Raw genomic sequence first — 25,908 nt, 5'->3', positions numbered from 1 at the left:
CTAATCCGCCACAAATCCAATTACCTAACACTGTTAGTCACATCAGCGAGGGCTTGAATTGCCTCCACGTTCAAAGCAGATGTGCAAACCCAATGGAAGGAGGGGAAGACACGGGGGCCTTTGTTTTTAAGGTCTTTGTGTTTTGAACATATGATGTAGCTCATCCTTTTCAAGCCTCTCTGGCTCTAGGGTAGAGTGGTTAACTTCTTGCTGTTTGAAATATGTCTGGTGTCGGGGTTGGACTGTGCCCTTGCGTTTGGAGTGGAGAGGGGATCTGCTGCATTCGGGGGGAACCTACTATTTTGCTCGAGATTAAACTGCATGCAGCCATCACTGGTGCTTCAAGCACGGGTTACACGTTGGCTTTTCCAGAGTCACCCAGAGTCACTGCCCTTGTGCACCTCCACGCCAGTGGAGGCCGTTTCACTAGAATGTTCTTTCCCTTACATTCCCCCAAGAGTCAAATAATTCTTTTCCCCACTTTTACAAAAACAAAGCAGAATTCTTCCTTCAAAGTCAGCGAGCCATTGCCCTGGTCCTGCCTCTCCAGCCGCCCCATCTTGTCCAGGCTGCCTTGGTGGCAGGATGAGGTGGTGTGGAGTTATCCCTTCAGGAGCCACATCCCCACTGGCCTGGGACACTCTTTCCAGTGCTTCACTTAGTACCCGAGGCATCCTGACTGCCTCTGCTGGGCAGGGCGTTGCAGATGGGGACTCAGTTTTGCAAAAGACTAAGGGTCCCTAATGCTAATGGAAGCCACCTGTGCAGGACCATGTTGTGTGTAGACCTGAGGCCAAGGGAGAGTGTTGTTCTGAGCAGGACTGTGAAGCAGCCGGCCCCATAGGAACAAAGCAGCCTGGCGTTACGGAGGTCCCCCCACCTGGACCCATCTGTGGTCCATGGAAGGAAGACGTCCTCATCAGCTAGGTATGCATAACTTCTCTGTGACCAGAACGGTTCTCCTTCCCGTCCCACCCCGGCGTGGAAGGGCCTGAGTGCTGTCTTTGGATGGTTCTTTCCCTCCTTGGTGCCTGCATGTTCAGGAAGGCGAGAATACATGTGGGAACCTCCGCTTGCTGCCTCCCTCTCTGAGCCTCGGTGACCGTTGACAGGGGACTTGGCCAGGCTCCTGCATCACTTGCCTCCCAACCCCCGAGTCATTCCTCTGCCCTGTCCAGTGAGTCTCCACTCGAGGGACGCCCACTTTTCCTCTGCCCACCCCTTTCATCTCTGCTTCCAACGCCTCTGCTGCCCTTGGCTCTCCTGCTCTTCCGACCTAACTCACCAGACTCCTATGCCTGGATTCCCCGCCTGCTCCCCAAGCGTCTCCTCACACTGCTTCTGCCTGCCCGTTACTTCTGCAGGACACGGTCTTTGCTCCCTTCCTGGCCACACATCACCATGCTCCCACGGTTGTGTCAATGTCACCTGCCCCATCCCGCTCCTCTCCCAGTCCCAGAGAGGACCTTATGAAGTCTGCATGTTTTAAAGGAAGTCCCCCACTTGTGAAGGTTCCAGAATCTGCCCAGCTAGCCGGGGAGAGGTGTGAGGTGGGGCATCTTCACCCCGTTTATCATCCACCTGGACGAGCCCGGCCTTGGCGCCTGGAGATGAGCCCTGGCCTGGCCTCACTGTGACCCTGCCTCCATCTCTCCGAGAACCCTGCCCTCCCAATGGATGGATAAGACTCGGAGTCTCAGCCTCACACTGGATTTTACTTCATAAACAAAGGCAGGCTTTAAATTCTCCCCTGACATCCTTTTAAAGAATTCCATTTGTTATGCCTTTGGAAAATACAGAACTAACAGCTGAGAATTGCAGCAAATGACCATATGGGCCACATACCATTAATAAAAATGGAATGGAAAAGGCTCCACAGCAAAATAATATTTTCAATCATGGAGCTATTTTCTGTCATCTTTGTGAGGCTCAGTAAATTGCTCCACAACTTCCAGAAATTCCCATTTAGTTGTAACAATATTAGAACATGAGTAATCTGTGTGTCGTCAGTGTTTCTGAGTTCCTGTTTGAATAATCTCTTCCTATTGCCCATGCCAGTAACCTGAAGCAAATAATTGAATAACCCAAGTAGACGCTGGCGGCTTCTGCCACTTGGTGGAAAAGCCGATATATTTTGCACTGTAATATGAATGTGAATAAGTTTGGTGGCATTTTTATTTTGCTCATTCTCCAATTCATTGGGATTTTTATTTGTTGGTTTGTTTATTTGTGGTTTTCATTTCAAAATTATACTTGATTTTATTGCTTTGGATACTTAAGAAGGAAACATGGCTCAAGAATTAGGCTTTTATTCATTGAAACCAGACATAAAGTTGGTCTGAGAGAAGATGGAACATGGAACGTGAAGCCAGGTAAGGGTGCCCTTGATCCAGGAGTGCTGAGTACATTGAATTCTGTCCTTAAAAGCTCTTCACCAGAGAGAAACCCAAGTGCCCGTAGCCTTTAAATTAAACAGGAGTCATTCTGAGGCCGTGTTTCCAGACTCCACTGGAGCTGCTTCCGGCCCAGAAGTCACTCCTGGACCTGGCCGTGCAGGAGTGGGACCCGCTGTGCCTGTCTCAGGTGTTGCCAGGGGTGGCGACCAGGCAGCAGGCAGCTCCAGCAGGCTGCCCTGAGTGTGTGGCTCTGGAGTGTGCAGGCTCACGCGTACTCCACACGCGTGCGTGTCAAGGTCAGGGGGCGGCCCGTGCCGCAGACCCAGGAAGGTGGCGGTGTTCGAAGGCGAACTGGAGTGCCAGAGACTGACTAGGTGCACGATCGGGCTTACAGCGTGGTTGGGCAAGAGGAGTGCCATGCAGCTGAGACGTGTCCGTGTGTCTGGGCACAGGGATTGAAGGCCGAGGGCAGACTGGGGACCTCGGGGACGGCAGCACGGGGCCCAGCGCCCCTGGGGTTTTCAAGCGCCGGCCTGCCTCTGCCGAACCTCCTTCTCGGCATGTTTTCTACCCAGATACAGTTGGGAATCCATCCCTCTCACTCCTCCTGCAGATGCCCTGGGAAAGGGCCCAGCTCCATGTGGAGGTGGAGAGACCCAGGGAGCCTGCTTGCATGACATGCCCCCAAACTGGAGTGCCAAGCACCGCACCTGCAGAATCTTCAGTGAGAGTCATTTCTCATGAGAGCCAGGAGAGGTAGAGCTCTTTGAGGGGGGATAGCAATAGTGCAGTAAGGTTCCCATGTAAAGAGTCAAAGAAACCTTTTACTGTCACACAAAGCAGACCGCATGTGTGAACCCCGGTTTCTCCCAGCTCCTGATCGCCTCTGTGCCTTTGTCTACATGGTGAATTATTTTTTCCCAAGCTTGGATGGATCCCCTGATCTCTTATTAAAGTGTGTTCCTGGATCCAGGAGACATGCAGGCCCAATTCTGTACGTTCATAAATCTCTTATAATGACAGTGATAAATCTAACCTAAAACATAAATTACGCATTCCAAGCCAAATGTAACTGGGTTTGGGGTTGTCCACTACTGGGGACGCTTCTCTCACACTCTCCAGTCTAGGGGTCAATTACCGGCGACTTGCCTCAGTAATGGGGTGGCAGCAATGGTTCCTTTCCAGTCTATTAAATTAAAATCAATGCCGATGCCGCCCCTCCGGGTTCCCTGTAAAGCACCCTTCCGGAGGCCTACGTCCCTGCCCTCGTATGCTTCCTGCTCCCAGAGAGCCACCGGCGTGCGATACTTAGAGGTGCCCTGTTCACTATTTAAAGTTGGACACCCTGTGAATATTTTCGTAGCACTATTGGTGATTCAGAAAAGAGAGGGAAATGTAGTGACTTTGCTAATGACACGAGTGTGGCTCTGCCACCTTTTGAGCAGCACACTGAGCCCTTGCTAATTTTATCCAACCACAGGGCGCCCCGCTGCAGCTCACCACACAGTGTGCATCAAGAATAAGATGGTAAGCGTGACTTCCGTAGCACCAGCTCTGCTCTGTCCTCTCTCCAATTTATGTGGACACGATCGTTTATACGATCTGATTATTATGACAACAGTTCACAGCACACTAGCAAATTGATTCTAATGTGTTCTGTAAAAATCAGCAGAGCCCCTGGAATTGGAGGCTGGCTGCAGATCTCTGGTGTTGAATCCTTGCTGATAAATAGCACATGGTTGCCAGGTGTGCGTGCAAATTACTTAGTTTAGACTAGAGGTTGGCAAAATTAGAATCAGCTATGTTCCGATGTGCTCATTCATCCACTCTCTTTAGAAAAACATTAAATTCATCAGTCAAAATTTGATAAGCAGCATACTTAAGGAGCTGGAGCTTCCTCGTTGCCTGTGTTTGTGACGGCGAGGTTTACGTGGAAGCAGAGTAAACATGCCATTTCCACAACATGCCATTTCCACAAAGTAGACTCCAAATTCTAATACCTTTGAGTGACACATGATGAACAATTTTTTAAAGGCCTGTGTGTCTCTGTGTTAGGATGAAGCATACTTTTCTGCGTTCTCTCTACTTTCCCCATTGTAAGCCCTCATTGAACATGTAGGGAGTAGAATCATATGTTTTCATTGAATTCAGTTCTACTTTATGTCTCAGTTATTTGTTCCAAAGCATCATTTCGTATTTGGCACCACCTGAAAGATAGGACTGCCTGAAATTCCATCTTTGTCACTGTTGACCATGACCTCTTCTGTGTCAGATTCAAAACAAATGACCTCTCACAGAATTCTACAAAGAGCAGAGTGATCGTGGGTTAACCTTGAAAGGTGGTTATTTTACAGTGAAAGTCATTATCCTGAGACTCCAGGGGGGAAAAAGAAAGGCAAGTCATTCCTTTTCCTTTAACACGACCGTCTCTTTCTATGTTCCTAAAAGCCAGGAACCTCTTAGTCCAGACAATCAAAGAGTGGCGTTTATCTGGGGAGGAGACGAGAAGGAGATCAGGAGAGAGCTGAGGACACTGAGTTCCCGTGGCTGTGGCATTGCTGGGCCCTGATGCCAAGCGGGCTCCATACTCCTCTCTTGCCTGTTTTAAGGTTCTGTTTCATCTGCAGCGGATGAAACTGCAACTTCAGACCCTCGTGTCCTGATCGAGGACAGGAGGGCCTGGGCCAGCAGGGAGGCCCCTCCCTGGGTCTGGCTTCTTGCTGCTCAGGAGCCACAGGCAGCTGCCACTGCTGCAGCAGCACCCCAAGTCCCCAGCGGATAGACAGTGTCTGTCACAGGCACCCCAGACAAGCTGTGCTCGCCACGTGGCTCCCAAGACCTGGAGATCAGGATGCGTCTGCAACCTGCTGGCTCACCCACTGACGTTCTGAGCCCTGCCCAGCTCCGTCCAATCACTTATGGGCTCACAGCCTGTTATCCTGAGAGCTTCCACCTCGTGCACTGTCCTCAGTCCTGGTGGACAGCAATGGCCAGACGAGAAGAAACACCAGCTCATGTGCAGCTTAGAGTCTTACAGGACGCTCATGATAGTGGGGCACCTGGGAATTGTTGACCAAAACCAGGTGACTGAACGTATCTTCAAAGGACTCCTGGAGACCCTTGCGTGACCTCTGGTGCCCTTGCTTTCTGACCCTGGATGCAGCTTTTGTTTTCCTCAATTCTTCTCTAGCCACCTGTGTTGGGCTCAGCACTTGATGTCACCATCTTTACAGAACCTGACCCTCCCACAGTCCCTCCTTCCAACCAGCATGGTCTCCTGGGGCATGCGGATCCCCTGGCGGGAATCCGAGTCCTGCCTTAAAAACATTTTGGAGCTTTGCAATTCTAGAATTTTTTAAAAGCACGGATCTGAGAGTCCCTTCTGAGGAACTTGTCCAGCCCCCATGTCCTGGAAATCCAGGCAGAGGCTTTGGAGAGGAGAGGACAGGCCTGGGCTGGACCTTCTGGAGCGCCTGCTGGTCTGTCTATGGGGCCTCGCCCCTCTTGCCTTTGGAGCGAGTCATGGTGGAGAGCGGGGAGCCGCCCTGGGTATGCTCAGGGGGCTGACAGCTCTGGCTTGGGAGTGAAATGCCACCTGCCCACGTCCAGAGCCGCTGCGCTCTTTCAGAGGTTACCTGTTGGCCAAGTTGAAGCTGGAGACGTGTCTTCACCTTACTCCTTGGTTTTGTCCCCTGCGGCTTCCTTGTCCTTCGCTCCCTGTCTCTCTTCTGCCATCGAAAGATGCAGCAGAATGAAACAAGGGGTGCCCTGTGGCTGGGGACCATCAGGGACCTCCAGGCCCAGGGACAGCGTCTCTCACACAGCCAGCCTTTGGCAGCGCCGGGTAGCCATCTGGCAACAACCCCACCGACTTATGTACCGTTGACACTCCAGTCAAGAATGAAAGATCCGCCATGCTGATTATTTACTCTTCCTCTGTTTAATTATAGTTTGAAAATGAGATCATCACCAAGCTGGATCATGAAGTGGAAGGAGGCAGAGGAGACGAACAGTACAAAGTGTTATTTGATAAAATGTAAGTGTTGATTAGCAGTGGGATTTATGTCAGAATAGAGACCGAGAGACTGTAATTAGATGACAATGAACTTTGTAGCCCAGAAATAATTAAAATGTGTTAATAATGGAAAATATTTAAAATTGCACCTCCAGCGAGTTTCTCTTCCTGACTGTGATTAACGAGGTGTGTGTGATTATTTTTCAGCCTCCTGGAGCACTGCAGGAAACACAAGTACCTCGCCAAAACCGGGGAGACGTTCGTACGGCTGGTGGTGCGCCTGATGGAGAGGCTGCTGGACTACAGAACCATCATGCACGACGAGAACAAAGAGAACCGCATGAGTTGCACCGTCAACGTGCTGGTGAGTGAGAGGCTAACGAAGCCTTCGTCTCCACAGCACACCCAGAACCAGCCATGGCGCTCCAAGGCCCGCCTGACAGCGGGCACAGGACTCTCCAGGGCAGAACAGGGCTTCCTTCGCCGTCTCCTCGTCTGCTGCTGCAGGAACAGAGTAATGACCTGTTTATAGAGGCTCTCTGAACAAGTCTGTGGAAACGGCGCCCCTCCAGTGTTCCCTGTGGCTTCTGCGGTGGTGGAGGGTGGCCAGCCATCTCAATGTGTAACCAAGGTAGCACCTCGTGGGTTACGGACCTCAGGGCTCTGCTGCTAGGAGAGTGGGGTCCTGGGGGGGTGGGGTGCCTGGTGGCCTCGGGAGATGCATGTACATCCTAATTCTCAAAACCTAAGAATGTGCCCTTATTTGGAAAAGAGTCCTTGCAGACGTGATTAAGAACAGAGGCCAGACTGACGGAGCCACAGACTGCACCGTGCTTGGGGCCACCAGAAGCTGTAAGCACAAGGGGGACCCTCCCAAGCCCTCGCGGGGCATGGCTGTGCCAGTGCACTTGACTGTGGACTCCTGACTTCCAGCACCGAGTGGGGATGCCCATCTGTTCTTTCAGGCCATGCGGTTTGGGGTCATTTGTTGCAGCAGCTGCAGGAGGTCAGTGCAGGGCAGCACTGGTGGGTGGGTGAACTTGGAGACTCCACCCACTGGGGCTGTGGTGTGCCCGGGTCTGGGGCCGTGCCCTTCCGCAGGCTCACCCTGGAAATCTAATGGGCCAGTGAGCATGATGACACCATAGCTCAGGTGCAGGGAGAGGCTGGCAGGCCTCACAGCCCTTGGCAGCCACACGGCTGTCGCGCCAGAGCTCCTGCTTCCTCCTCCACTCCAGCTCCCTTCCTTCAATTCCCCGCCATCGGCCTCTGTCATCTACCTGTCATTGGACAACAGACAGACGCTCACCTCACATTCACAGGTGTGTGGAGCACCTCCTTAAAAAGCTACCGAGGTGTTGGATTCAAAAGATAAACCCAAAGGAGGATTTTCACTTTCCATACACTTGTCTCAACGTTGAATCCTGTCTTGCCCTGCGGAACTTCCTAGCTAACCCTCGTGACAGTCCTAGCCCCTTCGTCCTGTGGCCGGATACCCTGTTTAGGCTAATAGTGAACATTTTTATCTTCCTTAAGCCAAATACTGGGTCTTCTGGTGTGGGAATGTCGCTGCCTTTCCCCTAGAAAAAAGCCAGACAAAATGAAGCATCAGCGGCTCCTGTTAGTTCACCTTCTCGGGCAAGCAGCTGCCCCCACCACGAGAGACAGGAAGGCACAGAGACCACAGCGGACAGCAGCGGGAGCCCAGGAAACAGAAATCGGCCCAGGAGCCAGAACTCGACACCGCCTGCTCTCCCCCATCACATCGCGTTTGCCTGCAACGTGGATCGTGGGCCGTGCTAAAGGCGAGCATAGGCTGAAGACCCAGCAGCCACCAGAACCCAGCTCAGATAGGACAGAGGTTTTGAATTATCCATCTAGGCATTTAATTCAAGCATGAATTATATACTAAGGGCTCTTATGATGAGAGGCTACTGTGCAAGAACAGGTGGGCAATAGGTGCAGAATCCGCCCCCCACCCCCAAAAATACAAGACATTCAAAACACTCTAACACAATGAAGAAACCCTTGGATAGTCTCATCAGTCAACTGTACATGACCCGAGGGGAAAGCTAGCGAGCCCCAAAACCTGAACTTGTTTGCACGTGCTCAGAAGAGTCTTCCACAACCAGGGTTGCTGGCTCTTTGGGGTGTGTCCTGAGATCTGTCCCACTGGCTCTGTTTGTCTTTGCATTCAACTATAAGCACAGCAGCCTGCTCAGCCTTGACTGAGGCAGAGGAAATCACCTGACTCTGCCTTCACTGTCTTTGCGTTCTTGCCTCTGCCCAAAATAAGTGACTTCCAGGGTGCTGATGTGGTTGACGGAAATAGAAATCAGTGGGTTCCTATAGGGAGGGTATGAAGGCCTTTTCAGGGTTGTTCCCTGCTAGGGACCTGATTTTATACTGCTCCATGTGATCCACTCATGTCCCATGAGTGTCTAGAAGGAGGAATTACTGGTAGGTTTATTAGGTTTCCAGTTTTGATGATTAAGACTTCTGTTGTTTTAAACAAGACCTCTTGTGTGCACCAGAACATGGAAGAAGTGGGTGGAGAAGAGGTGGTGTGTCCTGAATGGAGCTTCTCGTCACCAGAATCTACCCTGGAAACACTCTTGTAACAACCCCGCAGGTCTGGTTCCCCATGTTGACATGTGCTCCTCCTCGATTTGGAATCCCACTCGGTGCCCACATACTGTTCCTGGGGTCAGCACCAGCTCCTCCTAACCAAGAGGCACCAGGACGGCCAGGACGATCTCACACCATGAGACCCCCTCGACGCAGGGTGTCCTGAGTCTCTGCATGAGGAGCAGAGTGTTCTGTCTTCAGCATCCTCTCAGGGAAGCCAGATAGATCCCACCCTGTTGTAATGCTCTGACATAAAAAAATAAGTCTCCGGAGCAAAGAGATACCAGACACTAGAGTTCTACAGAAAGGTCTCCTACTTCTAGATTTTATATATATATATATACATGAATCTCCTGGACCATTTTTACATTTACTTATAGAAACAAGTAGAATTTTGCGAAGATGAATACGTACATCTATTTCTAAATGAATATAGCTTTATTAATATATATTAGAGATGCATAAAGCATACTCAACTTATCACAAAGCAGAAATCCTAAAGTTCAGAAGATCAAGTGGAGAGGGGATGGTAGCAGGTACAGGGGCGCAGTAGAACAGCAGAAATTACTTCGGATGTTTCATAGTACAGAGAAGACTATGGTTGATGAGGATCAATTGAATATTTCAAAACAGAAACTAATATGAATTTTCCCAGCCACAATGAAATAAATGATAAATGTCTGAGGGAAAGATATGTCAGTTACCCTGATCTGATGATTCTGACTCTATGTACTGAAATGTCACACTGTACCCCAAATGCACACAGTCACTGTGTGTCCATTAAAAATGAAAGTACATTTATAAATAAGTCAGCGATACAATAGAGAACACAGGATGTGTCAGTGCCCTGTAAGTCCATTGCCAAATTTCCATTTCAGGACCAGTTCTGTGATTTTATTTTTTTTTTAAGACAGTTTGTAGAATATGCTCAGTCATACGGGCTCAATAATATCCTACTCTTCCTGCTCTTAAAAAAGCAAAATGGAAATGGAAAAATAAGAGTCATGAGCAGTCACTCTGCCCAGCATGCTAAGTCCCCCCAATGTCCCCTGCAGGGGTCTCTGAGTGTGTGTGGGATCCTGATGCCCACCTCACACAGAGCACACATTTGTGATTTTTTTTTTTTTTTTTTTTTTTGCAGTGCTGGGGATCGAACCCAGGGCCTTGTGCTTGCAAGGCAAGCACTCTACCAGCTGAGCTATCTCCCCATCTCGCGTTTGTGATTCTCTAAGCACCTTCCCCCTTTGCCTCCTAGAGGCCATCCCCGGGGGTTGGTGGGTAGCGCCGCACCTGGCCCCTTGTTCTTGGCACAGTCCTCAGCGCCCACCTCTCAGTCTGATAGAGCTGTCTTTCTCTGACAGAGCCCATTTCTCTCTTGCGACCCCTTTCCACGGCTAATGCATGCAGGGTTGGTACCAGAATCCTCAACGACTTAGCATCTCTGAGTAATTAGGAACCCAAACTGAAACACAGTGCGAGTGTCTGAGCGCTGGAGGAGAGGCCAGGCAGCAGGGTGGAGCTGGGCCCGTCCCCAGGGGCTCCTCTGGTGCCGCTGCTGTAGGCCTTGAGGCTCAGCCACTGTGAGAGCCAGACTGCAGCCACAAGCGCAGCACAGGGGACACCAGAGCAGCTGGGGCCTGGATGCAAGAGACGCAGAGTTTGCACAGAAGCTGGGATTTGAGATGTGTGTGCTCTGGCTCTGGAGAGGTTCTGAAGTCCTGGGAAGAGAACGGATCTCCCTGGCAGAAAAAGGAAGACGTTCTGTGTCTCTGAGAGAAAGGAAGATCACGTGATGTCACTGCTGGGCAATTGTGAAGGAAAATGACCCAATCCTAGGACAGGGTTTAAGCACGAGTGTGAAATCAGCCTGTGAACACTCGTGAGCCCAGCCCTTCCTCTGCCTCCGACGCAGATTCCCTGCTGATGTCACCAACACCCCGAGCTGTCAGCTGGGAACCTCCTCGTTACCAAGCCACATCTCAGGTACTGCCGCATGTTAGAGTGTCAGACACGGTGCCATTTGCGAGTCTCGGTACATGTTTCTAAACACGTCTCCACTTGCTTCCTGTGCTTACGTAGCACCTCAGAGAGATAAGTCTTGGAAGCCGTGCTGGCTTTGGCTGACCCAGTTATAGTGCCTCTGCCTTCTGGTTGGGTCTTGTAGGTCTTCATAACACTGAAGTTCACCTGATCCCTGGGACCCCAATTTGGGAGTTTTAACATCATTTTCAGGTGTTGGATTTCACACTGAGTGTGACTTTGGCATCTCCATACTGTAAGTGTTGTTGGATGACTCTGTACCTGTCTGGTGCCCCATGTATGATTAAGATTTTAAGGTGTTTACAGAGGTAGTCACATGAAGAAATGTCATTTTTATAGAAACATTTGTGCTCAGCTAGAAGGCGCTTGGCAGTAATTCACAGAAGTAGCCCATTGGTTGCGATCTGCAGACCTACCTCCATCAGTGTTTGTGCACCGCGGGCTTTAAGAGGCCACTAGCTTCTCATGTGATTTGGAAGAACTGTCAGTCTAAAGTGTTGAGTGTTGTCCAACACACGCTTCTGGGGTGAGGGGGAGGTTCTGTGTGAATCCCGCTCAGTACGGTAACAATGGCCCCATGTGGCTATTGAACAATCAAAGCGTGGCAGAGGCAGCTGGGAAGGTGAATCGTTAACTTCATATAAGGTTAATTGAAGTTCCTTTACCTGTAAATGCCCTTGGGCAGAGGCCACTATACTGGACACTGAGAGATAACATATTGCAGCGCCCTCTCTGGCTCCTGCTGCAACTGGGCCCCACTTGCCCAAAATCATGTAGGTGCCCCTTTCTTGCGTATCCCAAAATCGAACTGTTTAAATGAGATTACAGCAGTTAAGAGATGCCGTCTTGCCCGGCGTGGTGGCGCGCGCCAGTAATCCCAGCAGCTTGGGGGCTGAGGCAGGAGGATCTGAGCTCAAAGCCAGCCTCAGCCATGGCTCAGCACTAAGCAGCTCAGTGAGACCCTGTCTCTAAATCAAATACAGAGTAGGGCTGGAGATGTGGCTCAGTGGCCAAGTGTCCCTGAGTTCAATCCCCAGTACCCAATAAAAAAAAAAAAAAAAAAAGAGAGAGATCCTATTACCTTGTTTTAACTGAAGACAAGTGACGTCACATGACAGAAGTAGGTTGAGTCATCAGGTGTTCTGTGTAGGAAGCGCAGTCTTTAGGAAAGCGGAACGGGAGCGGCAGTGGGAGGTGGTTCTGTAACCTGTGTGAATCTACAGTTCTCTCTGAAGAGCTGTGTCCCTCGGCCCCGGTTTGACGCAAGTTGAAGAACTTTGAATTTTTAATGTGCTGTGGCACCCTTTGTGGAACAGGTTCCTTAAAACATTGTGTGGCTTCATTTTTCAGAATTTCTACAAAGAAATTGAGAGAGAAGAAATGTATCTAAGGTAGGTCTGCACCCTGCTCACTGTAATTGCTGTTTTGCAAATCCTTGTTAAGCAATGTTTACAACCCCCGCGGTTAATTCACAGGAAATCCCGATGCCCCCGAGATTGAGTCTGGGGGCCTGCCGGTCTGCTCTCAGCCTTGCACAGCTGGTCCATGCTGATACGGAATTTGGAGGTCACATTTAGCCAACTCAGAAGCCAAAATGTGATTATTTCACAGGTTTTTTTACCTCTGTGACCAACTCATATAGCCCTTTTGGGGCCTAGGGGGAGTCACCAATTTTAATGTTTCATAGTAACCCATCTGATCAAGTGAGAGGTCCAGTATAAACTTACCCAAAATAGATAGCACTGTGATTGCTCAGTCTCCTCTTGCTTACCTGCCCCCATTTCCCCGTGTCTTGTAGATTTTGCTCCCCATCTGCCTTTCCATCTAGGATAAGGCAGGTCTGGGTTCGCTCAGCCACAGGGCGCTTGCCTCCGTGCATGAGGCCCAGGCCGGAGCCTCAGCACCACAAGGGAGAAAACCTGCTTGCAATACTCCGGGACTAGGCCTGTCTCTCTCCCGGTCACTTTCAGGGTCCAGCGTCAAAAAATTAGAGAGATCAACACTTGGAAAAGAAGCATAAGCATGAAATCTACATGTTTAATGATGTATTTATTACATTGAATATGTGTTTTTTTCCTTCTCCTTCAAAAACAGCATCTGACTATACAGTATACTCGGGAAAACAACCAGCTTTCATCGAAAATGTAGCTTGCTTTATATTAAAAAGCAACCTTTATTTCTCTATTGCAGAGAAGGTCTTTTGATCATATTCCCTATGATCAGGGGAGCTCTTTATTCTTATAGATTTGGATTCCTATGGATTTTTTGTGCATTTGAATTCAATAGAAATGTAGGAAATGACAATCAAGATTGTGCAATCTCATTTCAAATGGCTGAGGAAAAATCTGAAAAAGATGAAAAAGAATAAGAAAGCTTGAAGTGAAATTCTACCTTTTTCATCTTAGTTTTTGTATTGAAAAGACTTAAAATTTAAAATACATGTATCCCTATATGCATGTGTGTGCATATCTATCTACCTGTCTATCCAAGAATGTGTTTACTCTCGTTGGGATTTTTAGAGCTTTTTTTCATTGAAAGTTTTCAAGGCATTACGAATCATGAACATTATAAAAAGAAAGTAGAGGTGTGAGTTAAAGGTGAATGTTGAATTTAACTCAAGCAATCCTCAACACAAATTATTCTGTGACATTTTAAGAATGCACCTCTCTTTCATCATCTCAGGTACTTGTACAAGCTCTGTGACCTGCACAAAGAGTGTGATAACTACACTGAAGCGGCTTACACCTTGCTGCTCCATGCAAAGCTACTTAAGGTAATAAAGATTACCAGGCACTTTTATGATTCTGTTGTTATATAGTCAAAGATTATTCTAAATTTTATTTTGCTGTTACAGATTTCAGTATTCTTATTTTATGGATATTTACTAAATGCAACAACATAAAAATATTTAGGAAGTGCTTTGATTATGGATTCGACCCAGCCAATTGCAGATTTAACAAGATTCAGGCATTTCAAGCTCCCCTCGTTAGACCGTGAGGTGGTAGCAAGTTAGAGATTCTGAAATTCCTCTTTCCTGGCAACAGGACTCAGTAATGGTGGAGAACAACGTCAATAAGAAGGCCCATCCCCGGTAGAGCTGTGAGACATGCCCCTAATTATCCTGGCAAAGAGCATAGGGACCAGATCCTGACATTTCTGTTGAGCAGTTCACGCAGAGGCTTCCCTTCATGTCGTCTGCCTGATTTGGTGGTGTTGCTCGGAAGCACAGGTCTGGCATGACCGCCCCCAGCTCTCAGTGGTCCTTTCATTACACGGAGAGCTTTGGACAGGGCTTCTTGTTGTGGTGACATGTTTGTGTCCCCAGGCCCTGTTCCAACAGTGAGGAGTACAGAAAGGATCCTCAGTGAGTCATCAGAAGAGGTGGGTAGACAAAGGCACAGGTGGATGGATGGTTCTGGAAATTGCCATACAACCTCTAGGCTTATGTTTTAGAATTTCAGCAAGTGATTAGGTTAATCTTCTCATGATATCCTTATAAAAACGAGGAAATTCTGAACTGGTAGGGAACATTTAGAGAATTAGGATTTGGTGAGTGATCCCACACAGAGATTGCTTCCTCAGGGAACCTCACTCCCAGAAAGAGGCCAGTCTTCCCAGCATCTGAAGTGGGATCGCAGAGAACCAGAGAAAGTGACATTAAATGGGCAAAAAGATGCCTGATGGGCAAGGGAGGTCAGGACAGAGCTGAGTCCCCATCCTGAAGTCCACTGTAGCATCTGTGACATGAGAAACACCAGCTGCTCTGCAGCCCTTGAGTGTGGACATTACTTCTGCCTGAAAGCAGAAGGGCTCAGGCCTCATCCTGGGCACCTCCTTGGTGGTCCTCTGTGGCTTACCACCAGAGGACACATTTGGCCTCCTGATTATCGAAGCTCCCCCACAGCACATCCTTTATAAAGACAGGATTTCAGAGGGTTCATTTGACCACAGCCATCCCCTATGGATTCCACTGGTCTTCATTTACTAGAAATCCCAATTTCAATAACAAGGTGTTTAGCAAACGTCAGGGTCTTTTTTTCTATACTAGGAAATCAAAATGGGATTGACAACTACTTCCTCACTCTTTCTCTCACACAGAACATAAACTTTTATATGCATATGTGAATGTAAAACATACATGTGTATAAACACAACATTTGGTTAATCACCGGATTTATTGGATACAGCTGGGTCCACCATAGATTGCATGATAGCTTATTTCACAGCCCGAATCAAGATACCCAAACGCATGCTCCTTTCCACTGGGTTCTGTGCTTTCTAGTTAAAGGATGAATGTCACATTATCTTTCTTCATATCTTTTATGCTGTTACATTTTGCAATTTTTCCTAAATTTATTTTGATATTGCTGTAAATATGGATTCATATTGGTTAATGAACTTGCTAAACCACATAATGTGTATTGCTATGAAAATTCTTGAACATGACAAATATGTTCTTGTTTGCTAACTAAAATCCTCAAATAGAAGCTTCTTTTTTGTCTAAGGATATTTTTGGCCAGAAACAAGAGCGATAGAAACATTAGTTTATAGCTTAGCAATCAAGTTCTTTTATCACCATTTTAAATAGAAGGTATAGAGAATTTTTGCTTCCATATTTAATATGTTGCATTTTACAGACAGGTTTTAAAATCCAAAGAAGCCTGAACCTTCTTTTTCTTGTTAGTTTTCTTGTTAGTTTTACATTTCAGAACCATCAAAAGGTGTTTTTTTTTTTTTTTTTTATTCCCCTACCCCTAACTAAAGCAGCCATGTCCCCACTAAGTCACTCCAATTGCAAAGTTCACAGCCTTCCCTTCCAGTCGCGGCAGGGTCTGCAAGTCCTGTCCCAAGGTGCGGATACAGCAGAGCACATCGAGACTCCTCACCCCACCCGACAGGCCTAGGGCAGGGGCCTTCAGATCCTCGCTCTGCCTCCTGCCCTTGGAGCTGTGGACGCCAGCAGGAGCTGTCAAGGGCCTTGGCTACAGGGGTGGGCCGGGCAGGTGCTGTGACAGTGAGCCTCTAGGGCAGCCTTGCCACGTCCTGGGCCCTGCCATCAGGTCAGCCTCAGTCCCTCTGGGCCTTTGCTCTAGACCACACCCAGCTCTCCCCAGCTCTCCACACTCTGTACAGCTCCCCTCGTTTGTCAGCCCTGACAGATGTCACACAGCTGGGGCCCCTGTTCAGATGTGGCCTCTGTCGTGGACTCTCCAGTGGTCCAGGCAGCTGGGTGTCGCTGCCTTCTCTGCAGCACCCGCACTGTCCTGCGTGAAGCAGTCACATTCCACCTTCCAGGTTAACAGAGAAGCCAGCCTGTTCTCAGTATGCCCTCTCTGAGCCACACCCACCCCCCTCCACACCCGTGAGTTCCTTCTGCAGTGTTATCATGTGTCCTTTTGCCCTCACCCATAATCCCACTGGCTCTAGGTGGCCGGGAGCCTGGAGGTCCGGCTCCTTCTCACTCGCCTTTGACTAGTGCCTGGCACACCGTGGGTCCTGGCCAAATATTTGCTGACTGGCGTGGAGCCCTATGCCTAATGCCGTTGATGTGTGGAGTTTACACACCTCACCTGTCAGGTGGCTGTACCTTCACTCTGGTGCATCTTCAGCTCGCATAAGAATTGGCCAGATGCCTCCACAAATGGACTGAGCCCCATGTCTATGCCAGGCTCTGGCCCATGGCCAAATCTGCAGACAGCTGCCTGTTTTTAGAGCATCATCTAGATTAATTGTTGGCCAGTCGTATCCTTTTCCTGAAAACCTGTGATCCATATTCCTTCTTTGTGTTGAGCAACAGAGGACCTGGATGGTAGAGAGCGCCCATCAGCTGGTTCTTAATGTACCCTGGAAAACTGATGGTTTTGCCTTCTAGAACCCGTGGGATTTTCTTCTCTACGGATCTGACCACAGCTCTGCCTCCCTCTTCTTTCATACCTTCTGGGCCTCCTGACAGAGGTTTTGCCCTCTCATTCCCAGGCCCTGGCAGGCCGATGACAGAGCCAGTCATGCCTCCCTAGAATCGGGCCCACATGCACATACCACACGTGGTACTTGCACCCCATTGTGGCCTGCATGGTGTGCAGGGCAGTCCTGGACCTGCCTGCTCCAGCACTGAGCACCCCATCGTGACCTGTGTGGTGTCCAGGGTGGTCCTGGACGTGCCCGCCCCAGCACTGCTCATGTTTTTTTTATTTTTTTCCTTTTTCTTTTTTTTTTTTTTTTTTTGAGGTGCTGGGGATTGAACCTAGGGCTTGTTCTTTGGAGGCAAGCGCTCCACCAACTGAGCTACATCCCCAGCCCTCACACTTTGCTTTTGCCTCAGTGGTCGGAGGATGTGTGTGTGGCCCACCTCACTCAGCGGGATGGCTACCAGGCCACCACACAGGGACAGCTGAAGGAGCAGCTCTACCAAGAAATCATCCACTACTTCGACAAAGGCAAGGTAAAAAGATGCTTTTCTTGCTTTCCTTCTTATGTGCACCTCCGCACAGCTCTGTAAACACACTTTTAACTTGTGATGTTTGCAGAACCAGAAATTTGTTGCAAATGGTGTACTGAAATGTTTTATGCATGTTTCTCCAGCTTGTACTTACAAATAGAAATCTTTTTTTTTTTTTTTTTTTAAGTAAATAGCCCTCTTTTAAAATGCTCTGCAGATACTAAGGACTGAAAATGTACCAGTATTTTTAAGGCTGTTACTGGGGGGACTGAGTCTGGGACAGTGGTTGAGATGGGCCTCTGCCCTTGGAGCAACTGTGTTCCTTTGACATGTTGTGTTTCTCTGTAGTCACAGAAAAGTTAATTCTCTGGTAGAACATGTGCTGCTACACTTGGGCAGTGTCTAGATTAATTGACTTAAATTTTGCATTCAGTGACCTGTACTCAGAGGAAACCTGCTGTCACCCTAACCAAGGCATCTTGTCATAGCTCGTCACTGTAGTTCTCGTGGTAGATGCACAGTCACCATGACAGAGAGCTGCCACCGCCTCGGCGGTTCTTAGCATCTGCCACCAAAGTGGCCTCAGAGCTCCTTCTGGGGCTTTGGTAGAGTTCTTCACTCCTCTGGGTCTGTTTTTTTCCTCTTTGCAAAAAGTGACCTGTGGGCTCCATGAAGGAAACTCTGTGCACATCCTCGGGCTGCTGTGCCGGGGTACCCCAAGTGAATTCAAGCAATAGAACCCGCTCTCAGTGCGGGAAGCACTAAGGCTAAAACCAAAGCGCAGCTGGGCCTGCTTCTAAGGCTCTGGGGAGGAGGCGTTCCACGCCCCGGGCTCATGGCTGTGTTGCTGGCAGTCCTTGGCATTTGTTCCTTGTGGACACGTCACCATGTCAGTCTCCGCCCACTCATCACATGGCATCTCCCAGCAGGTGTCTGTCCACGTTTCCCTCTTCCTATAAGGACGCCAGCTCCTGGGTTAGAACTTGCCCTTCTTCAGCATGACCTCATCTTCACTTGGTTATATTCAAAGCCCGTTTGTAGACGTGGTCATGATCCTAGACACCAGGGCTTGGGACTGCACTTACCTTCTTGGGGACACGTTTCCACCCACAACAGCACCCATGCCAGGAGGGGTGGTGGCTGCTCCTCTTTGGCCAACTACAGAATCCCTGTGGCACCAGCTCAGGATTCTCCTTATCTTCAAAATGACCATTTGTGTATCTGTTTTTGTCCCCAATGTCCTTAACGTGGGAAACAAGTCCCAAATCTTCATAATGGCCTGTGGCCCAGATGAAGGCCACTTGGAAAGATGGATCAGAAGTATGGCGTGAAATGCACCCTGTCCTGTAGTGAAGCAAAGCGTTTCTTCATAGAAATGAGAAGCTTTCTCAATTAGGGCCAGTTGCCACGGTTTTATCGGCTCAGCCAGGGAACCCTGCTTCTCAGAGAACTGCTGAAGATATGGAGTGGGATCAGCTGTTCCTTCCCCCAGTGGCTTCGTGCTTAGTGATGTTCTAGACAGGGGTCATCAGGTGTCCTGAAGTGTGCAGAGCCAGAGGTGGAAGCCCTGGAGGCCAGGAAAGGCCCAGGGCAAAGGCCCTCCGGCTGGGGAGTCTGTGCCTCTGCAGATGGCCGTGGCCAGACTCCTGCAGGCACTGGCATGCAGTCTCTCTGGCCTCATCTCACCCCCCCCCCCACCTCTGTGTTCCAGTCACAGGACCCCTTTTGGGTGCTGAGCTTCTCTGGCCCTGCTGCCTGTCCCCTGGCTCATTTATTCCCATCTCAGCCAGAATGTCACCTCTTCTCCAGCCCAACACATCCTAAGCCATTCTTTAGAACTCTTTTGACAGTTTGCAATGAGAAATTTGCATATGTGTCTTTTTAATGATTCCCCCAAAAAGCTGAGTGCTAGGCAGTGGGGCCTCACATGTTCTCCCCACGGAGCCGATGCTGCCACCGCCTGCCCATGGCTCCAGCTCGCCAGGCGTCTGTTAAATGGCTGAACCAACAAAGAAATACCCAGCATTCAGCAGCTTCCTGATGGATGGGAAATGTTCCTGATAGCAGGACACTTGGCCTCCAATATGATAAACTGAAGAACAAAGTCTTTTTTAAAGCAAAACTAGCCTAATATCCTTTCTATGCAATAGTGGTTCATCAAAAAATCACACAGAGAGACAAAAAGAATGTTGCGGGTCAGAACAGTGGTTTCCAACATGGACTGGCTGGCAGAGATGTTCATGGTTTCCATGACTGGGGAGCCAGTGCACTCCGACCTGTGGGTGAGGCTGAGGAGGCAGCTGAGCCTCTCCTGGCACACTGTACCTCCCCAGCCCAGAGAACCAGCAGTGTCAGGCTGAAAGTCTTGGCTTAGAGAAAACTAATCCAGGTGATAAATGGAACTGGCATGAAGGACAGCCAGTGGGGACTGTCCCTAGATTCCCAGTGTTTTGGTGGAGCTGGAAGGATGGCCAACCTTGAAGCCAAGGAGGCCGGGAAGGTTGTCTTCCAGCAGCTCTTCAAGGTGTACTGGTGAAACAGCGAGCACCGAAAGCCATTTCTGGGTGCCTGTGACATTTCCACACGGGTGTGGAGAAGGAGCAACACCTGCTGATCCTCAAGAACTAGAGTGAGCCAGAGTACGGGTGCCGGAGAGAATCGGATAAGATGAAATGGGATGTGCCGGGAGATTAGCTGTGAGGCAAAATGCCTTTTAGCGTCAACAGGCATTCAACTTTCTGGAGAAAACAGCAACAGGAAGTGAGTACCCTCTGGGCCAGCCTGAGTGGGCTGGAATGTGCTGCGGTTTTGACCCTGAAATCTCCAGGGCTCCAGGAGACATGGGCGCGTCTCTCCCTCTTGGCCTCAGAGTCCAGGTGGTGGAGATTCTGCCACCTGGATGCAGCCAGGGAAGGGACAGGAAGGAGCTGCTGGCCTTCCCGTGCTTCTGCTGAGGAGATCTGTGGCTGCACACAACTTCGAGGGGTGAGAAGAGCCCAGATAGCAGGGCCAGGTGAGCAGCAGCTGTGTGCACCACAGCACTGGGTTAGGTAGGAGAGGTGGGGTCCTAGGCAGAGTATTCAAGGCCGGGGAGAGGTCAGCCTGGAAGCTGCCCAAGAAGGCAGCGTCTGTTCTAAGACTGGTGACGTTCACAGCCCGCTCCCACCCCACACACGCAGCACAGCTTCCACAACTGGAGGTGTGGGAATACCATGGTCTCATAGAACTTGGCTTTGGGCCTTTACCCTGACCTCATCAGAGTCGAGTTTCTTTCCTCCTTGTGAGGGGACCTGGCAGGTGACAGTGCAGAAGTACCTGAGAAACTCAGCTCCCCTGCCCATCTCCTGACCAGGATGCTGGGATCTTACCAGGCAGGGTCTGGGGGAGGTAGGGCACAGAGGAAAATCAGCTCCATGCAAGATTTAGAATCTCTTTCGTTTAGGAAATAAGGCCAAGGGAAGGTGTCTCGGCCAGGCTTGGGTGTATGTGGTAACTTGAGAAATAGCATCCTTCACTCCTCTCTTATGAGCCGTGGAATGAGGCAGGCAGCTAAGGCCATCGCTGACCACCAGGAAGCTCGGAGCTGGGAGGCCCATGTGCACACTCCATTCCCCATTCGCAATGGTCATGGTTTAAAAGTGCTTCAGAATGGTTAGCGGGTGATTCTTGGCAGGTGACATGTCCAAAGGAAACTTAAGGGGCCTTGGTTAAGGAGGGGGCCCTGGGAGCAGTTTGGTGCCCAGGAAACCAGCTTCCAAGCTGTGGGTAGGATGGGGCTCTCCCTGTGCTGTCCAGTACTGGACTGCAGGTCATTGGCACTTACAGGGTAACTGGTCTGAGGTGAGATGTGCCCTCAGTGTACAGTACACTCTGTACTGCCAGGACTTAATGCAAAAAGGAAAAAAAAAAAAATGAGTTCTCCTACAGGCTGATTTGTGTCCTCCCAAAACTTCATTTATTGACATCCTAACGCCCCTTACCTGCAAATGGAAACGTGTTTGCAACGGGTCTTTTGAGGGGTAATTGAGGTGCAATGAAGCCATTGGGATGAGCCCTAATCCCGTCTGACTTATAAGAAGAGGAGATTGACACAGACATTCCTGGAGGGAAGTCCACATGGAGACCCAGCCAGAAGGCGCCATCTGCTAGCCATGCAGAGAGGCCTCCGAAGAAGCTGGCAGCACCCGCGCCTTCATCTTGAACTTCTGGCCTCCAGGACCGAGAGGAAATAATTTTCTGTTGTTCAAGGAACCTAGTAGCAAGTCGAGACTTTGTAACAGCTTTCCTAGCAAACTATCAAGAAGGTCAAGTATCTCATTAAGTTTTTTGTGTTGATTACATATTGAAATGATAATGTTTTAGATATATTAGGTATTACTAAAATTAATTTTACTTTTTTAATGTAGTAACTAGAACATTTAAAATTACAGATGTGGCCCACGTTGTATTTCTTTTGGACAATGCTGCCCTGAGCCAAGACTTTTCTTATTAAGCACTAAAAATGCTATTTAGCTAGCACATTCCTGGCAGGAAATGGAAGCTTATTACATATCCTTTGGGTCCACCACAGACAGCCAGAACCACACGTGTGCCTATTGGTATACATTCCTTATATGTGAGTATGTGAGAAGCTGAAATATACCTAAAAAGAATTAGAAAGTGCAGACGGAAGCCAGGAAAGAATAGAATTTTGTCAGAAATATAACAAGCACCAAAATAGGAGTTTTTTCTCTTGTGAATCAATGTCATCTCTGAGATTTTGAAGTACGTGCTAGGGTTAGTGTAGCTCTGAGCATCAGGACCTTTGGGGGACCAGCAGGCTGGGGCTCCATCTGACCCGAGGAGACGTGGACCAGACCAAGGGCAGAGAGGCAGGGAGGGAGTGCAGGGCTGTGAAGAGAGGTTTTAGGAACCGCAGAGATTCAACACCGTCCTATTGTGACCAGGTGGCCTTTTCTGGGCTTCCTGTCATTGTGAAAATTTAGATCCTGCCCTTTGGGGTGGTGTTCCTTGGTGGGTGACTCCTAAGGACGAAACAGGTTTCTTCCTGGCCACTGGAGTATCCACAAGCCCCAGGGCCCTGTCTTTGCCCCAATTCAGCCTCCTAAGTTGCTGAACAGTTTGGGTCTTGGACAGAGACGCAGCTCATCATCCTGCACCTGCCCGTGAGCTCAGTCCAGGTGGCCTCTGCTGCCACTCCTCTCTCCAAGGCCCCAGCCTTTCCCTGGTGCGCTCCCCCCCTGGGCCACTAGTTTGGCTTCTACTTAAGTAGACACAGTTTGAGGGTTTCGAAGAGGGTGGCCCCTCCCCTACAGGCAGAACCAGCCTCCCCTGCAGTGGAGGCTCTGGACAGCAGGGCACGAGCCTGCTCTGCACCCCACATAGCCCACACATTGTGCCCCTTTCTGAAGGCCCTCTGATCCCCACCCTGGACTTGCTCGGGGTCTCCCTTCAGCATGGAGTAGCTCCTTCTTGCTCGGCGACCCTGTGCTCAAATCCACGGCGGCTTCAAGGCCACTGTAGTGTCGTCTCCTCCTTGAAGCTTTTCCTGCCCCACCCTCCTCCCAGGCCCCGGAGCACTGTAGGCCATGAGTCCGCCTCCTTCCAGGTGTTCTTTGTGTTTCTGCCTTGCCCTTGTCCTGAAATTATTTAACTGCATCCTGTATCCCCTCCTCTGTGTATCTCAAACTTTCATGGCCTCCTAGGCCCTGGGACTCCTGCAGGTTCTGACTCAGTAGCTCTGGGGCTTCAGCTTCTGTTTCTAAGCAGCAACCGAGGCAGCTGTCTGTCCAGTCATTGGCCCTGCTGACTTGACCCCCTTGAGAGCAGAGCCGGGAGCTGTGTGCTTTGGAAGGAGCCCCAAGATGCACGGACTGGACACTTAGTCTATTTTTTAACATAGTTTATTATTTTTTATAGCAGTTTTAGTTTTGTAGCAAAATTAGGCAGAAAGTGCCAAGAATTCCCATCATCTCCAAACATTGCTCAGGCATCGCACCAAGTTCTTGTGCGTCTGACCTGGGCTCTGAGCTCCTGAAAGCCCTGCAGAGTGTGGCTGCCACCAGGCGCCCCACCCCAGGAGCCTGCGCTGATAAGCATGTTCACCCCCAGCTGATGCCAACTGGCCTTCAGGGTCACTGCAAAGGTTGTAGATCAGAAAAAGACAAGTTCTTTTGAGGACAAGGCTGGCCTTCCTGCCTAGAGTCCTGTATGTCTGTGAAAAATAACCACCTTCAGTTGGAATGAGCACGGGTTGGTTGAATGAGCGGGCAGGCTGACGGGCAGGGCCACTGACCCACCTGGCCACCTGCCCTCCTGATGGCATGGGTTCCACCAGGCACACTCTGAGCACGTGCCTGCAGCACTCCCAGCGTTTCAATCACCTGCGTTGCCTTGGTTCGATTTCATACTTAGTGAATTTTAAGGAAACAAATCACAGTTCCTATTTTTAAAAATGTCTTAGGGCCAAGGACTTAATGCCTTGGTTGAACTCGAAGACCTAGGAGTACCGGGATCTGCAAGATCATGACATGGAAGCCAAAGACTAGCTCGGCCTGAGGAAACTGTGACCAGGGTGGCTGTCTGGATACGTGTGTCCCCACAGGGCCTGTTTGCTCCAGCCATTGAGGAAGTCTGTTAGGTGTTACTGTGTGGAAACCACGTTTCTCCTTGAGCTCATTCACCTTCCAGGTTTATACAGCTACCTCGGGGGTCAGAGACGGCAGGCATGACCTCGAGGACACTGAGCAGCAGGCAGGGAGCAGGGTCCCCCTGACATCGCCCTGTGCGTTCTGGGAGGTGGAGGGGTGAGGCAGTGGTGGGTCGGATTTTATTAAAGTCTCTGCCTTTGTGCCCTGAAACCAGCTCAGCTGAATGGATTTCCTGCTTCTTTCTATTGGACACTCTCACCGTTGAATTATGTTCTGTTATCTTTCTGTATTTCTTCCACACAAAATCATTCTTCTATTTTTGCTTTTCCACCGTTTTACAGAGTTTTAAATGCCTTTCAGCTGGCTCCGGCTCTCTTAGTCTTCTACTTTCGCCCACAGCTCAGTCCCCTCTGCTCCTCCCCACTCTCCAGCAATCTTCCTTCCTGGGCTAATAATTACCCCGCGCTCCTTTTCCATGCCATTCCTACCTCCCCTCTGGAGCATCCCCCACCCAGAAGCCTCTGTTCGGTTTTATCAGGACCCAGGAGCGTTCCTTTCGGAAGGTGCTCTGAATCGCCTGTCGCATTGTGCGTGGCGGAGGCCTAGTAGCGCTCAATAGAGTCCTTAATCCAAGTCCCGCACTGAAAGTCAGCAGGCTTCTCTGTGGAGGAAGGGAGTCGGAAGCAGCAGCTGGGATAGACGGGAAACGTGGCAGGACTGGCCAGTGCTAGGTCAGTGGGAGCCCAGAACTGCCTGGCAGTGTGGACGGTTGATCCAGAACACGGCTTGGGAGTGTCTGGAGCCCTGAGACTCTCAGCTAGAGCTTTGCTCTCTTTTCCCTTAAAATAACCTCCCTCTGACAAAGTTCACACGTTGTCTTGCACCGAAGTCGAAAAAAATGGCGCATTTTTGCATCATCTTGCGAGCTAAAAATAGGGGTCTGGGAACAAGTTCCTGCTTTTGGTGAAATGGTTCGATTTCTTTTCTAAGTATTTGGGGTGAAATTTTCTCATCCTGCAAGTTGCCCTTTAAAAATACAGTTGTCACTAAGACAAGTTTCAAGTCAGAATAACGAACCTCTTTTATGAGTTAATTCTTAGCATTTTAAAAATTCCTGAGAATCTCAATGTTAGCCAGAATCACATCAATTAGCCAGAATTTTCCTTGAATACTCAAAGAGATTATATGTTCATGATGATTTGCTCCTACTTAAAAAGAATCCTATTTTATCAAAGCATGAGAAAATCCACTTTTAGGGTGGAGAATAATGCTGTCCCGCAGCCTCCATAGGGCTGCCAGCCAGCTCCCCACTGACAAGGCTGCCGTGTGCCGAGGGCCATACTGCATCCCAAGCGCAGGGACAGAGCGGGGCTGCTCCTTCTGCCACGTGCAGCGCCAAGGCTCTTGTGTGAGCAGACTAACAGCAAAGCCCACCCGGGCCTGTCACACAGGGGCTCCAGGTCTACCTGCCTCGCAGGTACTGAGTGGTCACCTCTTCTGGGCAGCTGGGCAAGACTTCACAGAGGTGGTGACTTTTAAACTCGTCCTTAAAGAATGAGACTGTGTTTGCCTGTGGAAGGCTGGTGGGCGAGGATCCCAAAGAGCGGAAGCAGCAAGGCGAGAACAGGGCCCCAAGGCAGCCTGCTCTCCAGGGGAGCAGGAGTGTCCTGGGGCACGGATGGGGGGACGGTCTTAGTCCATACAGGCTAGGATGACAAAACCCCATGGACAGAGCAGCCG

At 49.7% G+C, this 25,908-nt stretch overlaps 1 protein-coding gene across 1 annotated transcript in view; it reads left to right on the top strand.

The window, feature by feature from the left end:
- The window catches only part of DOCK1 (dedicator of cytokinesis 1), a 490,559-nt gene that overhangs the window by 417,557 nt on the left and 47,094 nt on the right, over positions 1-25,908 (top strand). Inside the window, 5 exon segments of the mRNA XM_079137291.1 lie at positions 6,347-6,432; positions 6,619-6,775; positions 12,430-12,470; positions 13,762-13,852; positions 17,402-17,521. Of these exon segments, the coding sequence (XP_078993417.1) occupies positions 6,347-6,432; positions 6,619-6,775; positions 12,430-12,470; positions 13,762-13,852; positions 17,402-17,521 (495 nt within the window).

This window comes from Sciurus vulgaris (genome assembly GCF_902686455.1).
Source record: "Sciurus vulgaris genome assembly, chromosome: 4".
NCBI lineage: Eukaryota > Metazoa > Chordata > Mammalia > Rodentia > Sciuridae > Sciurus > Sciurus vulgaris.
Note: the sequence above shows the minus strand (reverse complement) of the source record. Positions and strands in the feature narration are given on the sequence as shown.